This window comes from Diplotaxodon limnothrissa, linkage group LG8, assembly GCF_057381915.1.
Source record: "Diplotaxodon limnothrissa isolate DT_005_m linkage group LG8, D_limnothrissa_male_GT1.1, whole genome shotgun sequence".
Lineage (NCBI taxonomy): Eukaryota > Metazoa > Chordata > Actinopteri > Cichliformes > Cichlidae > Diplotaxodon > Diplotaxodon limnothrissa.
In genome coordinates this window covers 27,817,552-27,834,667 of record NC_140603.1, presented here as the reverse complement: position 1 = coordinate 27,834,667, position 17,116 = coordinate 27,817,552, and the positions used below count along the sequence as shown (strand labels likewise).

General features: G+C 39.3%; 1 protein-coding gene across 2 annotated transcripts in view; it reads left to right on the top strand.

Moving 5' to 3' along the window:
- The window catches only part of skap1 (src kinase associated phosphoprotein 1), a 35,726-nt gene that overhangs the window by 10,112 nt on the left and 8,498 nt on the right, over positions 1-17,116 (top strand). For both annotated transcript variants that reach the window (XM_085361592.1, XM_085361593.1), the window contains exons 5-9: positions 9,198-9,278; positions 9,401-9,484; positions 9,579-9,703; positions 11,266-11,329; positions 12,756-12,944. In XM_085361592.1, coding sequence (XP_085217718.1) covers positions 9,198-9,278; positions 9,401-9,484; positions 9,579-9,703; positions 11,266-11,329; positions 12,756-12,944 — 543 coding nt within the window. The remainder of the gene's footprint in view (positions 1-9,197; positions 9,279-9,400; positions 9,485-9,578; positions 9,704-11,265; positions 11,330-12,755; positions 12,945-17,116) is intronic.

Genomic DNA, 17,116 nt, shown 5'->3' with positions numbered 1-17,116 from the left:
AAGTGGGAAGCCGGGGCAGGGTGGCTCCTAATCTCCCCCAGAGCTGTCAATGTCACAGACAAATAGCAAAACTATCAGATGCGGCGGGTTCACCCAGAGGTTAGCGTTCCCAGGTACCTCCTGCATTCACTCCCTCTCTTTTTCCCCCTTCCTTGCAAATGAGAATTTGATTTTGCCCTCCACTGGAATCCATTTCTGGAGATGAATGAAGTTTCAATGCCAAGCCCAGGTGGCCCCGCTGATTTCTTAGGGAAATAAATGGGGATGGGAGAGATGTGTTGGCCTGTACACAGACAGTGACACGGCGGCTCCCGGTGCCTCTGGGATCCTTGTGTTTAATTGTTGCTGTAATGTAGCACTTTAAGGTCATTAACTTGCCCTTGTGGAGTTATCCGAGCATGTCGAGGATGCATCCCTCTTTACTCCGAGCTCTGCGCACGGCTGGGAGAAGTCACCGCTCTGAGCGTGTGCCAAGTGGGTCAGGGGCTGCTGTGGGCTTGTATGCTGTTTTAAGATCGCTTATCTACAATGGTAATTTTTCACCCCTGAGTTACAGCAGCCTTTCCCGTGAGTTGGCTCATCTGAAAGAAATCAGGAGTCGAATGGAAACACATGTAATTACACAGGAACTTGGTCCTGTGTGGCAGTACGGATGCAGTAATTACTTAAGTTTAGTCAGTTAACTTTAAAATATAAATTCCCTCCAGTACTAATCACAGTTAAAATGAAAACTTTTTTATGAGATGTAAAATAAACATAATTTTTTACGTTTTTAGGCTGTTTTGCGTAATTTAATATGCTGAGTGTAATTTTGGTTGTCGCTTGGAAAAATAGCTAAAAACTGAGGGCAAACATTATTTTAAAACTTGACCAATACTGCAGAAACATTCGCTGAATAATGATCATCCTTACTGTTTTATATTATATTATTTTTTTATGAGTTCATTTGTATATTGTCAAAAAAATTAGTTTTAAATGACTTCCGCGGCAGTTACTGTCACGGAGGCTGATTTACCGTTTCCCTGCGAATGAAGCTCGACTGACGTGGTTTTGGCTTTTTTTTTTCTTATTTGGTCTTTTTCTTTCTTTTTTTGGTTTATTTTTTTAATATTACAATATTATAAAGAAATTCAAAAAGATAAGAGCAACAAAAAAGTTTTAAAAAGTTTGTAAATGATTTAAAAAAAAAAAGAAATCTAGTTGATAGTTATATAATTACTTGGCTTTGTTTTTAAGAAGCTTTTAATGTTTTAAATAAATTTGAATAATTTAGCTGCTGCCATGATACTTTAATTATTTTTTTTATTATTATTTGTTGTTTTCTTCAGCAAAAAAAAATGTTTTTAATCCTTAAAAAGTGTCAAAATCCTTCAAAAGAAATCTTCATTTATGGGTCATTCTTCTTTATGAAAGACTGAATTATTGAAACCCTAAAACATAATATATCAGAGTTAGGTTTTGCTGTTCATCAACAAAATTTAAAGGATAACCCAAACTAAAAAAAAGTTTCTGTTTGAAAAACCTGCTCATTATTATTAATAAATAGTAGTATTAATTTCATTATTAATTAATGTGAACAGTTGTTTTGATTTAAATGAATCCACATGAGCTAGAACAATCACTACTTTGGTCCTCTAAAATAATTTAAACTAAAAAAACATTTTTATTTTAATTATAAGTCAATAAATCAAATTTGATTAAGACGTTTTTTAACAAGCGTTCAGTCTCATTTTCCTCCACAGAATCATTTTTCCATCACACCTGTTGCCAGCTGGATTTGCCGGTGATTTATGATCGGAAATCATAAAATATAACTTTATTTATTGACATGGTGTTTAACAACAGTGGCTATAAATAGGAGTGCTTTATATAAAATGGTAATAGGTGTGAGATATTGCTCTAAAATCGTGGTCCTTTCTTTAAAATTACATTTAAAGCATTTAAGCGGCGATCACAGGAGCATTTTAAAGGTGCAATAACTGTACATTCAGAGGGCAAGTGTGCTGATTTTTTTGTGAGTGTTTTTCCCTCCAGGCTCTGCCTTTGATTGCGCTGTATCCCATTTTTATCACTGAGACGCAGGCTCCTCTGTGGGCCCGAACTCCTCCATTGTTGGTATTTATATTCTTACGACTGTTTCTTTCTTTTTCTTTTTTTTTTTTGGTCTCTGTCAGCGAAGCAGCTGAAAACCATCCCCAGCGATTAGAGGATCATTGTATCTGCAGTTAAGCATTTGAATAGTGGTAGTAAATCTAGAAAAGGGAAATTCAGGGTCGCTGTAGACGCTGCTTATGGCTGCCCAGGGGGAAGCCGATGTCACATAGTAAATTTAGCCCCTTAGTGTCTTTACAGTGGCCGGCCCGTGATGTTTGAATGTAGGAGTGGAGCAAAACCGAGAATGACTTAACATCTATTCCCGAGTACGGGCAATACATAAATATAAATATATATTTTTTTGTTCACAGTTACAGAAAAACAGAAACAGTAGATAACTCTCTGCAGATGCAGCCTAAGCGAATGTCCTGAATCAAAATCAGTCAAGAAGTGCAATTAAATATTTGCAGGAAAGTTTTTATTCTGTTCTGTTGCTCAGATCTCGAGTCAGATTTTTTTATTAAGACCTGACTCATATAAAAAAAGAAAACCTTGATCACTCCTGCATACATTTCTGATCCTTTTAAGTATTATTAGACGGTGATACAGCTGTGATATAATGATCTGTGTGTTTTCTTCGGTTCAAACACATGCATTAGGAGGTTCTAAACATGGTTTATGTATCGATGACTGAAGTCCTAATCAAATCAGGGGGAGGGAAGGAGGGCAGGGAAGACACTGTGCCCTTAACCTCAGTGCCTCTCAGTTTCTCTCCTCCCTTCTGACGGCCGGCTCGCTGGAGGGATGTACTGCAAAGGCCTCCTACTGTAATGAGGAAAAATGTATCAATTTAGCCTGGCGTGTGCGCAGATTGAGCGCCAGGCGGGTGAAGGTGCACCGAGTGAATCCTTTTTCCTAATCAAGGACGGTATCGAAGAGGTTGCGGTCTCGTTCGCTTTCGTCTGTGGAATCAGCAGCATTCCTCCCCGTAGCCCCCTCAGGGCCGGGGAGCCTCTCTCTGCCTTCTGTTTCACCTCATCAGCAGAGTTCACCCAGGGGTCAGGTCCTGCCCCCCTGATGCTGCATTCACTGCAATACCTCTTGCATCGTAAGGCGCTGTGAAAGCACCTCGTGCTCAAGGACTGAGTGGAGGAGAAGGGAGGCATATGACAACTTTCTGCCCTTATTTTACACCTGTGCTTCTAGGTGGGTCATCATGCACAGATACGTATTAATCCCAATGTGACAGATATTTTACCCCAAAATAACAAGTAAACACTGGGATTTTCAGGCAGTTTGTTGTCTCTGTACCTTCTGTTATTTAGTTGTAAGGGATGAGATGTATGAAATCACATCAGGGTGGTGTAAAAATGACCGGATTTGAGCAAAAGTCTATGATGGGAAGCTGATGTTAAGGATTAAAAGCAGATGCCCATTTCTTAATTGTAAAACAAGTAGATGAATTTGTAGAAACCAGTAAAAGAGCTCGCATTGAGGCATGAAAAAGAAAAATACATACAGTTATAAAAAAATATGTAACAAAATTGAATATTTTTGTGCAATGAAATACATTTTACAAACAAAAGGAAATGATCAGTAACCAATGAGCAGATGTTAATTAATTAACTGTTCAATTTAAAGCTGAAATGCCACTTGGTTTTATCAGCCATTTATAATAGCAAAACTCATTATTTTATAATTGTAATACAATAAAAAACACGTTTTTCACTCTTTTATTACTCTTTTGTTTTATAGGGTAATAACCGACAAGCAAGAAACAGTCAACAAATGAGTCAGTAGCAGTGAATCAATAATTTTTTTTAGTTATAGGCAAGTTAATTAGATTAAAGGAAACAAGCAAGTCAGTAATCAGATATTTGTTTTATTAACTGTCTTGTCTGAGGTAAATAATAATAATAATACTAGTATAGAAACTGAAATTTGGAACAGTATGAGAATCGTTTTACGACGAGGAACAAACAAGTCAGTGAGCAAATGTAAGAATTGAAACACCATTTGGTTTTTACCGGTAATTTATAATATCAAAACTGTTATTTTTCAAGCACATAAGAAGGATTTTGCCTTGTTTTAAAACATTTTATAGTCTGAAAATCTAAATCTATATAATAATCACCAATAATCACCAAATTAATTGTAAATGGCAATATTTATTAGTTGCAGACAAGCTGATGTTCAGTATTAAAAGAAAAAAAAAAAAAACGAGCCAGTGACTGGAAATTGAATAATTAATTAATTTGTTGTTTATAGCAGAAAAGCTGGACTGTATAGGAAATATTTTTAGTATTTTATGACATCATATAGACCAGAAATGAATCGATATTGACAATATTTGTCAGTTTCAGGCAGGACTAACGTTAGGATTAAAGAAATGAACGAGTTGCATTAAGATTAATAAATAATTGCCATGTTTAAAGTGGAAACACCGCCTGGTTTTATTGCTCATTTAATAAAGCAAAAATTACATCTTTGGACAGCGTAAGAAGCTTTTTTTTATTACCCAAAGTATTAATACAAAATCTACAAATAATCAACAAATTAATCAGTATTGACAATGTTTGTTAGTTGCAGACAGATTGATGTTCAGGATTTAAAACAAACAAGCTAGCGATCAAACAATTATTCATTAATGGCCACATTTAAAGCTAAAACACTACCTGATTTTATTGGTCGTTTTTAATACTGTCTTGTAACGTTATACATCATGGGGTTTGATCTACAGTCAAGAAATAATCAACAAGTTGATCAATCAGTCAAGCCAATAATGATAGAATAATTGATGAACTGGTTGTTTATAACAGCAAAGATGCATTTTTCACTATTTCATGATATTGTATTGGCCAGTATTTTGCAATCAGACATAAATGAATAATTAATCATTAATGACAGTTATGAGCTCACACAGTCAAATACAACAGAAATGGAAAGAAAAGAAAATCCCCATTAGAAATGTAACAGCCACAGATGTACAGTAAAACCTCTGCAGCACGAGGGACTACAGTAATAAAGCCCACGCATGACACACACCCTCACTTAAATAAAGACAGAGCAGGCACATAAGGCAGCCATTATTAGACATCACAGGCATGCAGTATTGATGGACAGGGAAAAATATTATCAGTTAATTTTAAATTCCACGTCTTTCCAAACGTTTTTAGATCCCACTCTCAGTTACAACACACTGCTTCCACGTGAAAGTAAGGCATGTTTTTATGTGCAAAAAAACAAGACTGAATAGCATTTTGCCTGATTTAAGGCTTTTCCCCCTCATCTCACTGTGTTTCTCTCCATGTAACCGGCCATTTTATAGTAATGGTTAGAGTGGAGCCTCTGAAGTACACGTCTCCGTGCTGGGACCGAGTCCCGCCGCTGCCGTCGCCGCTCCCTGCCACCCAGCACTCTCAGAGAAGAGGCGCTAAGGGGACCTCTGGCTTTGCTTTCCATCTTCTGGAGCACCATCAACATCTTCAGAGCATTTTTGTGTTTTCATAGCATCTTTGGCGCATTATGACCACCGTTAGATCTAATGTAACGTATTAGTCCTCCCACCCGACCATTTCCCTTCATTTTGATTCACTCTCTATCCAGGCTTTGATTGACTTTCAGCCTAACTAAAGTGGATTTTAATGAGAGAATACATTAACTCCCTCTGGTCATGCTAACATAAATCAGCCTTTTCTTGCGGGATCAACTGCTGAGCTCATAACACCATGCTGGGAGAGTGTGAATAACCAAATGAGAGATTGTGGCTTTGGCAAACCGCTGGCAGCTTGGATGCATTGTTATGTATTCATGTATCCCCTCTGAGTTTTAACACGACTTCAGGAAGGCAGCAGAATGGAGCACTTATCGGCACGCAGGTCGGCTAGCTTATGGAAACGTTCCTTTGTCGGAATCAATTAAACACATATCTCTGGTCAATTTTCCATTGATTATCTCCTTACATTTGGATCTTTTCATACTGATGACCGCTGAGAGCCGTTAGATTCAGTTAGCGCGGCCAGTAGCAACTCCTCACCTTGATTTACGAAACACGGGATGCGACTCTAACGCCACATCTATCTGCTTCTCTTTGTTGGTAATTGCACTCAGCTAAATAGGTTATGCTGAATATCAATAAATTGCCATCAAATTAATGTCAATACCAAAGCTGTGGATGGTGCTAATTAAAACGCAAAAGGGATGAAAATGAAGTCATGGCATTGCCCTGAATAATTGATAACGCAATTTATGATTTTTATGAAAGAGTGCCGTCTGTCTGCGATTTTGATGAGGCCTTAATTAGATGCATTAATGTGTCTCTCTGTGCCTGTACTCAAACTCAAACACCATGATGATTTTGGAGTTTTTTTAACACCCTAAATTACACATTTTCAAATAACATTACCTCAGAATATCCTCTTAAAAAAAACACAAAAGAGGTGTTAGTGTGTAATTCTCATTAAAGGAGGCATTGTTAACTCAGGACCAATCAGAGTCTGCTTATTTTAGGGTGGGATCAAGCGGCATTGGACAGCGAGAGGCTTTTAGGTTGTGCCGCTACCCTGTGGATGAATCTCGAGCTATTGTTTCGCCGCAGTCGATGTTTGCAGCCGTGTTCACGATGCATGCAAGGATAGTCAAGTGGAGGTCAGGTCACCTGGCGTTAAAGTGTTAAGCACGCACGAATGTGTAATGTTTATTGACTCAAGTAGATCAGAGTGATCCTGTGTTGATTTTGCACCTCCTCATCTATTAGCCGGGCCGACTTTGCAGATAAATGAAGAGCGAGGGAAGCAGACGGATGAGGGGATTAGAAGTGGGCCGCAACAGGGAAGCAGGACCAGAAAAAAAAATGGACGGACTGCCGGCGGATAGATGAGGTGGAGGAGCATAATGACCGCTGTTTGTTATGATGTACCGAATCAGGTTCTCTTTGACAAAACAGTCCTTAGCACCTCTGTATTTATAGTGTCACCGGTCAGTCCATCCACAAAGGCAGGCTGATGATATGTGAGCGTGTTAGTGCTGTGAGGTGTCTGGGGCTCAGCTCCGGAATGACCCGCTCATCTGTCAGGACCGCAAACCGAAGCCACGAGGGGTTATCAGATCACACACAGGTTTGTGGTGAACTTAAATCTCAGAGATGTTGGCCTAGCAAAATGAATAAATAAATAAATAAAACAGTAATAGCTCTATTTCGCTCTCTGGAGCTGAGTTGTTTAGATGAAACTCGCTGCGAATAGATGGCAAATAATAAGTTCAGGAGTGGCCATTCAGCTGGGCTAATACCCACTTAGTTTTCTCCTTGTTGGTGATTTTTATGAATGACACAGAGGTTCCTGTTTGTCTAACGTTGGGGGATGCTCTTTGTTTGACCCAGAGGAGCCAGTTGTGGGTTGACATGTTTGGTTTTTCCCAGCAGTTAAACAGGCCCTCTCTGAGGGGGATGGACTCCAGGCATTCCCCCTGTCATCGCTGCTCTGAATGGGGGTGTCACACGGACTCGTGTAAATGGTCTTTGAATTGTTCCTGTGTTTCAGACTAAAAAGGGAGCTCCTTCTCTTCCTCTGCTCCTCCAATCCCCGTTGACTAATGACCTCAGAGGAAGCTGAGCTTTGTTTTTGACATGTAGAAAAGCCAGGTACTCCCACTGAAACACAGGGAGGAGGATGGTCTATGAGGTCGATGTAAGGTCAAGTTCCTCTCTAACAGCTAAAGGCTAGAAAATGGGAAAATACTTTGATTTTCTTCTGACAGGTTCAACAATAACTTCAACATGGAGCAGCTGGTTTAAATTGCATCTCTTCAGGCAACTTGCTGTGGAGTGTTTATCTCATATAACTGCAGCATTATAACAAAGAGAAATGTTAAAGCTACTCTCACTGTTCTGAAAAGGTTACTATTCAGTGTTAGTCATGTTTTTTACCTGCAACAGAAACATTATTTCAGATACTTCAATAGTTGTTTGAGTGGTTTTGATCAGGCTTAAATTACCAGATAACATTTTATATATAAAATTTCTCTATACTATTTATATATCTACAGATAAACTGTTTCTAATGGGTATCTCATTGTGTGGTGCATGTCTCAATGGAAACATGTTTCCTACATGCTGACACTTTTTACCCACATTTAGATATAAAGTCTTTTCAACAATCTGAGAAAACAGCCTTTCACTTTTCACTCTCCAGTCAAATCTCAACGTTGTTTAACCCTCCGGAGTGAATGTCCAAATCACATGACTGATTTAAAATGACCCTGAGCAAGACACAGCCGGGCCGAGTCTTCATTTCAGCTTGTGTTGAAAGTGCCGACTTCAAACTATATACCAGTTTTTACTCCTAACGGTGCGGAGATCTGGATTTTATTGACAGACTGATCCTTATAAGTCCTACAACAACAGAAATGGACGCTAACAAAATAACTGCTTACAATATCTATGTTTTAAATGTAAATAACAGAAGCTTTCTAGATATTTTATGATTTGATAATGATGCGTTAAACTATGTAAAATAATGCATACATAATTAAACGTGTTCTGAAGCACGTTTAGTGTTATATTTCAGATCATCTCAGTAGATATTTGGGGTTCAAGTATTTATTTTAGTTTGATATTGCAAAGGTAATTGATCATAACCTAACTATCATCCTGTCATGTTTAAATTTTGACTCTGCACTCTGACGAGAGGTTTTTAATCCCCACAGGAAGTTTCCTCTCATTAAAATGCAATGTGAGCAGATGAATGGAGTGCAGTGCTCAGCAGCACTGTAGAAGTATTGATCCCAGTTTCCTAAAGACTAGCAGGGATGTATTTGATCCACGGGGATAGAGACTTTATATTCTGATGTGTGTGAAGTGCCTTGAGGGAAAAAGGGAAGTGTATGTGTAGCTTATAAGGAGTTAGTGAGGAAACAATTAGTTGTTTTGTCAATTAGCTGATTCACTGGAAAAAAATGTTAACAAAGCTTGAAGTCGTTTTTCAAGAAGGAAATTCTCAGATTTCAGCTTCTCTCATGTGAGGAACTGTTTCTTTTTCATTTGTGATTATAAATTGATTTTAGACAGACATAACAAGATGTTTCACGTCTGGTTGCTCTCACAGACGATGAGGATATCCTTCCAGTGGCAGCCTATGAGCTCACCAACATCCTGAAGCAAGGTTACTTGGAAAAGAAACGAAAAGGTACGACAACAGATAGACTATTAACAGTCTCTCTTTCATTTGTCCCGCTTTTTGATCTGTTTACACACAGAGAATTGGTTTCCTGTGAATAATTTCCTTTTTTTGCTTTGTTTTTTCGTTAGACCACAGCTTCTTTGGACCAGAGTGGCAGAAGAGATGGTGCATCCTGAACAATTCGATATTCTACTACTTTGGGAGTGAAAAAGGTTTGTTTTCAAATGCCACCATGTGGAAACATCGCAGCTGCATAATTTTAAATTGGATTTCATCCCACTGCGTGTTCTCCTCTCCCCCCTACAGATAAACAGCAGAAGGGTTCATTTTATATCAATGACTACACTGTACAGATGGTGACCAACCTGAGAAAAGACTCCAAAAGAAAAGCCTGTTTTGAGCTCAGTGCTCCCGGAAAACGGCCCTTCCAGGTCTGTATTATCTCTGTATTATTATTATTAAAGAAATAAACTCCAGTAAAATCATGTCTTATTAAGAGCTGACATGATTTCTTCTGGCAGTTCTTCACTCGTCTTCTAGGGCTCAGAAAAAAAAAATATAATTATATATACTATAGTTTGATGGAGTCCTGCAACGATTTTGCAAAGGTTTTTGTAGGCCAATCCAAAAATTTGCATTGCCCTGGTTCCTTAGACAATAGGCTGGTTGGATTTTAACATTAGTTTTTTGGATTATTTCAGAATTTCAGTGGGAAAGAAAAAGCTTATATAAATAAGCTTAAATAAAGCTTTATGTCACCACCATCCTTTGTCCAGGATATCCATTCCTCCTCTGCACATGGCCAAACCAGCTGGTTTTAACCATCTAACCATCAACCATCATGTAACCTGTTTAAAAGACCCCATTGACTTTTGAGTTCAGGAAACTTGAAGAGCAAAATGTTAATGTAATTTCTGGGTCTTAGGATTCATTCTTTTGGCACTTTATCGAGACTTTTGGGGATTGTAAAAGGGTGCTTAAACATATTTGGTCTCTGAATTAAAACTAAACTGCAGTAAAAATACATTTTACTGAAATGATATCGTCAGAGCATACTTAGTCCCCCACAAACTTCTGAAAAGTTTATTTTTCTCCTGTAAAATGTCACTGTGCGTCACATTGTCTGTGCCTATAAAAGGTTGACATTCATCCTCTCACGCACACTAAGACCACTAAAACAATCGGTGAGACCCATGAGGGCAGGTATCGAGCTGCTGACCCTGTAATTATTGGGCATCCCACTCCACCATCAAAGTCACAGCTGCCTCAAACATTATCAGATTATCTAGACTAATACAATTTTGCTTTTTTTTGCTTTTTTATTGTTGTATCCCTGGTTCTGTTTATTAGGTTTTTATTGTAATCCTCAGGTCTTGATTTTCCTTCTTCTGCCTCCTATATTCCCATCGGTCTCATCATCTCTACATCTCTTTCAGTTTATTTCCTGTTTTATTTTGAAGGTTAGATATTCAGGTGATTTTCTGTAGTTTTACTTCCTTCCTTTGTTCTTTTTCCTGCTCTCGTTAGTGTCTGATTACCTGTTTCTTATTACCCTTCTCTCCTTGTGTCTAGTCTGTCTTTAAAGTCTTACGTTTTCTTATTTGAAGATTTAAACTATTTAGTTTTTTTTAACCTCTTATTATCGTACAGACCTCTAAGTTTCTAAGTTTGAATTGAAGAATGTCGCCCCAGCTTCAGCCTGGTTTTCAGTCTGTGTTTGGGTTGAATGTGTTTTTTGTGACATTTATAAACTAAAGATGTAGTTTGATAAATGTACACGTGGAATGCGTTTTTGTTTTCCAAGTCATTTAATTTTTAGTTAGATTCAGATATTTTTTTTAACATTTCACAGCTATTTTAAAAAGAGCAATATCTGTTCTTTCTTTTTCTCTCCTCTTATATGGCTAGAAATAAAAATGAATAAAAATCCAGGCACATAAATGCACGTTTAAATTATAATCACAGTATTATTATCGCCGCTCTCTCCTTCCAGTTCACTGCCAGCAGCCCTCAAGAGGCCAGAGAATGGGTGGACCAAATCAATTTTGTACTTAGAGGTAAGCCAGCTTCTCTCTCTCTTTTTCTTTTTTCTTTATTTTACTTTTTCTGACTTATTGCATATGACTCATTATGGAAAACCACTCCCTGCCTTGTTTTCCTCCTTTCTCTCTGCACTGTTCAATGATAGCCCATTCTTAAGACAAATATATATTGTTATATATAAATAAAATTGACTTGGCTTTTTAAAAGTCACATAGGTTAAGTGGAAAATACAGTTAAAGCAGTATAAATGTTCTAAAAAATGTTCTTTTGTACTAAAGTTTTCTTGTGTTTTCGAGGGGCAGAAAGGTCAGAAGTGCAAGGGAGTTCTTTGTCATCTCTGACTCATACGAAAACCGCCCCATCCATCACTAACTACACAGCTGAACACAAGAGTCCTGAATCACCTCATTCGACATGTCACCCACCATGTCATGTGCACCATCGTGTAGCTCTGGTTCTCCTCCACTCCTCCCCTAACCCTCCTACCGAATTCCAACTTACAGGAAATTGATTGGTAGATGTTCTGGTTATCCTCCAGTGACATTGATTTCTGCTTGGCTGCTGGTGTACGGCAGAGGACCTGATACCCTGTGTTGCAATGGCCAGTCGCCTGCAATGAGACAGCTCCTCCATCTGAGCGAGCAGTCGTGCCTCGTCTACGCTAAAATGGGCTCGGGCCGGGCCACTGATTTGCGGGAAGTAACGGACACTCGGCAGTTTGTCTTACTTCCTCCCACCCCCCACGCCTTTTTTTTTTTTTACTACAAAAAAAACAGAGCATGCAAATGATTATTTATCCTCTTCACCTTCAAATTCATCTGAGTGCATCGGCACGCTTTCCAGAACGTTTTGCCTTAAATGCAAGGACAGAGAAAGAGAGAGAGAGGGGGTGTATGAGATGCAACAAAAGATGCAGTTAGATGGGATGCGTCTTCATCTGTAGGACGACCCAGAATGAATATGATAAACAGATGGTAAGCAGGAACCACAGGGATGATGTGAGAGGGAGAGGCTTCTTATTGGATTGTGGAAAATTATAAAGTGAAAATCAACAACAACCGATAACTTATTAACATCTGCTAGATCTGACCTTTCAAATGTGCTTTCCCCTTTGTGTTTTATCCTTTTCCTCTAGGTCTGAGCTGTCAGACAAAATGGAAATTATAACCGCTTTTTTTCTCTGGCGTTTTAACAATAATTTATTGCTTAGTTGAAAACAATATAAAGGCTAACAGCTAATGAGCATGATAATGGTTTGCAGCATGTTTCGGGGGCACCAGTGTTTGTCACTGCTGCTGTTTGGCACGTGTCTCGGCCCCGTTGTGCAGCGAGGACGTGGCGGACATTTCTCTTACTTTAGCCCTTAATGCATGTCTCTGTCTTTTGTGCCACGCTGTGACGCTAACACTTTCTATCACATTGTTTCCCCTTCCCTCGTAGATCTCAGCTCCAACTTCATCCCCGTCGATGACGAGGAGGAGGACGAGGATACCTACGATGACATCGAGGGGGTGGCCAACGAAACCCCAACTCGGCCGACCCTGGCCTCCCGGGGAGGAGGAGTAGGCAGAGGACAGGAGATAGAGGAGGAGGATGACGAGGAAGAAGATATCTACGAGGAGCTGCCAGGTATGAGGATGTGGTTGGACACACACTTGCGCAGATAAATAAACAGAGAAGTGACGCACACACACAACCCCTCATGATACTCAGTCAGACAGACGCTCAAACCCTGGGGGATTTTTGCAACATGAAATATCTGCCATCTTTCCCTGCTGCGAAATTTGTGTTGCCAGGTTCCTCCAGACTGATCGCTCATTTTAAATCAAGCAACACTAATAAGCTTGTCAGCACCGGGGTGGCTGCTGCAGGACAGGAAGAGGAAGATTCACTTACACCTACTCCAAATCTGCTCCCTCCTTATCTCTCTGAACAAGTTATGTTGTTGAAATCAGCGAGAGCTGGCTAGTTTCGCTCCGTCATAGACCGTCCAATTAGCTAATGTTGCCAGGCAACAAATGGCCCACAGTTCAATCCACTAAGCAAGAGTTTTGGCTAAAATTGCCTGGCAACAGCAATTTAGATGAAAGGAAGTAAAAACCGCATCTCGCAGAGCTTAAAATAGATCTGAAGCTCTTAATGTCACATCTTTAATAGAAATTAGAGTTTGACCGACGAGACCCCATGACTGTGTGTGTGTGTGAGTGTGTGTGTGAGTGTGTGTGTGAGAGACAAGTCCCATGGCTACAAGATCCCAAGAAGGACAAAAGGGGGTGATCCGATCTTCTCAGGGCCGTCGTCCATCACTCGTTCTATTAGATAAGATACATCAAGATTCAGTTTCACTCAGTGAGTACATTACCTTTGCCAAAATCACTGGTGAGAGGGGAATCAGTCTTCAAACTGTCACGCCGGCGTTCAGAGCCATCTGGGAAGAGGTACCGACCCTGACCACAGATGGCATATCGAATGACGGGCTCTTTCGTTCACTTTCTCACCCCTTCGCTTATCAGTCATGCTGCACCTCCCTCTGCTCGGCTTTTACACAGTGATTACAGACTGTTCAATAATTCAATTTGGGAGTAATTTTCACTGATCAGCTGCCATGTTTGCATTTAGGAACCTTTCTATCTCTGCAAATAGAAGCATTTATTCCATTTGTAATTAGTAAAAAATGTCTTCATATAGCACACGTTTACTTTTAGGTTTTTTTCCCCCTGACCTTAAAATAAACAAATTATTGTGACACTTGTGAAAGCTGTGTATGATTTAAAAATAGTGCTGTTTAATAGTAAATTAAAGCAACTATCTAAAACAGAACAACAAAACATTACAGCTTAGAAATAACATGATAGAGGGTTAAGAGTGATAAAAATTACGGTAAAACCACAGTAATAACCTAGCTTGGTATCATCAACAGATAATATGAAACTGAAATCTATATTTCGGGATAAAAGCAGGCAAAAACAAAAGGAGGGTGAAAACTGCCTCTGCATAATGGCATGAATTAAGTCCCTGCATCCAGAAAGATCTGTATCTGGATTAGTTTCTGACGTTGGATGCATTTGTGAGGGCATGGCCCCAAATTTCCATTTTCTTTACAACCACATCCAAATCTGGATTCCCACTGACTCTAGAAGTTAATCATTAACTTCATAATTTCTCAGTTGAGCAAAGACCCACCTCAAATCCTCTCCAAGTAGTCCTACTAAAAACAAACAAACAGAACAAACAGAAACAATCTCACAACCTCCTTCCTGAATGTAATAATAAGGAAACACATTTAAGGATGGCTTAATAATAATTTAATGATCCAGTTTTGTTACCAGTCTTGTATATTAAATGTAATATTTGATTAATCCATGCTTTACCCTTTGTTACATACAGACTAATACAGCTAGATGTAGCTTTTGTTAATATGATGCTATTACCTGATTATTACTGATATTACTATGATATGGAAACACTTGTGGGTTGTACTGATTATTCATGGGTCACTTGCTTTAGTATTATTGTAGGCTCTTTACCTTACAAGATAAAGCACCTTGAGGCAGCTACATAAATAAAACTGAATCCAACTGAATTAACCTTGGTGGCATGCATTCCTCGTGCGCCATACTCATCGATGCGCTCGGGTTCGATACTGTCTGCCCACCTTCCTGTCATCTCTTACTGCCTAATAAAAGCAAAAAAGCCAGAGATGATTCTAAAAAATATACAATTTTATTCATTTCTAGTCACGTTATTTGTTCTAATATGGCCGGGGCTGCAGCTCCAGCAGATGGAGGCATGGTTCTCCTTTTGTGTGATGAAAGTTATTAAACGACATAAAACCAGCGCTGTTCTGCTGCACTTTGGTTTAGAAAATGCCGTCTGCGACCGAATAAACTGATGTATAACCACTCAACCTGAGCAACATGTAACCACCAGCCGGTTTTCGTGGTGCTAATGTTAGCAGCAGGAAAGAAAGGAAAGAGGTCTGAACACGTTTCAGCTCCAGTTTTGTAATCTAATTCTTAAAATGTTTATTCAGAGGCAGCTTTTGGATCTGTAGGCTCTTCAGACTTGTCTGTGCAGACCTGACAAGAGACTTGACAAGTTTTGCCTAGATATACTCGCATGCTTGCTGTAGTAGTAACCTCAGTTTTTTTAATGTTTTATGATTGCTATGCTAGCTGATTATTTTAATTCTATTCTATTCTATTTATATAGCGCCAAATCACCACAACAGTTGCCTCGAGGTGGTTCACATTGCAAGGTAAAGACCCTAAAATAGTTACAATAGATTAGTAACCTTTTAGTGACTTTAACCAGGAAGAGAGAGGAAGAACGTCCTGTGAGAGTGTCCTGGGTGGAGAGGATAAACTGTCTCCTGTAGGGCAGGAGAGAAAAGGCGCTCCTGGAGAAAGCCCTGTTAGTGCTAACCGCTGAGCCACCAGGCTCCCAGCTGTCACCGGTGTCGTAACATGGTACTACCGATGAAGTTTTAAAAGGGACCTCCACTCGTGTTCTTAAATTGGAATGCAAAGGAAGTCTCACAATGTCTTATTTGATAGTTTCCTTCTGATGTGTTTCGAGTGCTGACGGCAGTGAAGTTTGCAAACTTGCAAAATGACATCCGTGACTGCAGCATCCATTTTTAGGCGATGTCAGTTTTGTCGCAGCAAAACTCAGTTGCAGGCAGAATGCAGAGCAGCGGCTGGTATTGGCTCTGATGCTGATGACTGATTTTATTGACTGGAAAATTAAATCACTTTGATATAGAAACCGTTGGCCCATAGCGGTGGCCTCTCGATGGAACGATGCTCGCAGTCGAAGAGCACCAAACAAATGTTTGGACCCGCTGCGAGCACATTTAAAATCTCATTTTTTTATCTTTTGGATCATTTGGTGTAGGAACAAAGTGCCGCAGTTTGTACTTTTTTAAATTTATTATTATTATTTTTTTTAAAGAAAGCTGTGATTATCTGTTTGAAGAAAGAAAGCAACGGGGAAAGACAAAGGCATCCCTCATGTATACATAAACTAAACTTTTTACATTCAAGCTGGACACATGGTGTGTGTCTGTTTGTGTATGTGTGTGCATGTGTGTGTGTGGTTCGTGTTTCCTGCTCTTCCTGGAAGCAGAGGTGCAGCCTGTGCTGGAAGGTGGATAGTGTTGCTGGGTTGTGGCGTTGCTGTCAGCTGGTTTGTGTGGAGGATGGATGTGGGAGACAGAGGGCAGGCATATCACCGTGTCACCTCTCAGACCACCGGGTGCCACGCCCCGCAGTCAATGACATGTCCGCCTCCGCGTGGCTTAAAAAAAACTCTTCTTCTTTAACATTTCCCACCTGCGGTTTAATAGGCTGATCCTCACGCCAGAGTTCATCCTAGTTAAAGAAGAATTAACAGCTTGTGTCATGCTGAGATTCATCAGGGATTTGCAAATGATCCAGTTTATTAATTTTTCTGTTTGTCTGGCTCTATCATAATTTCTTTGCTGTTCATTTCTCGTTAACACGTGGGACAAATATAAATTATTTATAAACTATAGTTGTTAAAGTCAGGCCACCAGCAGGTAATGCCTTTTATTATTATTAAAAATTAAATGTATTTCTTTTAGACACTGATATTAAAATATTTAGGTTCTGGATAGGGCTGCACACTTTGTCGAATTTTTAATTTAAATATCAATTTTGGCTTCAAGCAATTAATAAAACAAGATGAGCAATATAAAATGTTTAACACGGATTCTTTGGTTTTGCCTTTCAGCACATCTGCCTCTGCAAAGACTTGGTTCAGTTTTGCATTAATTTATT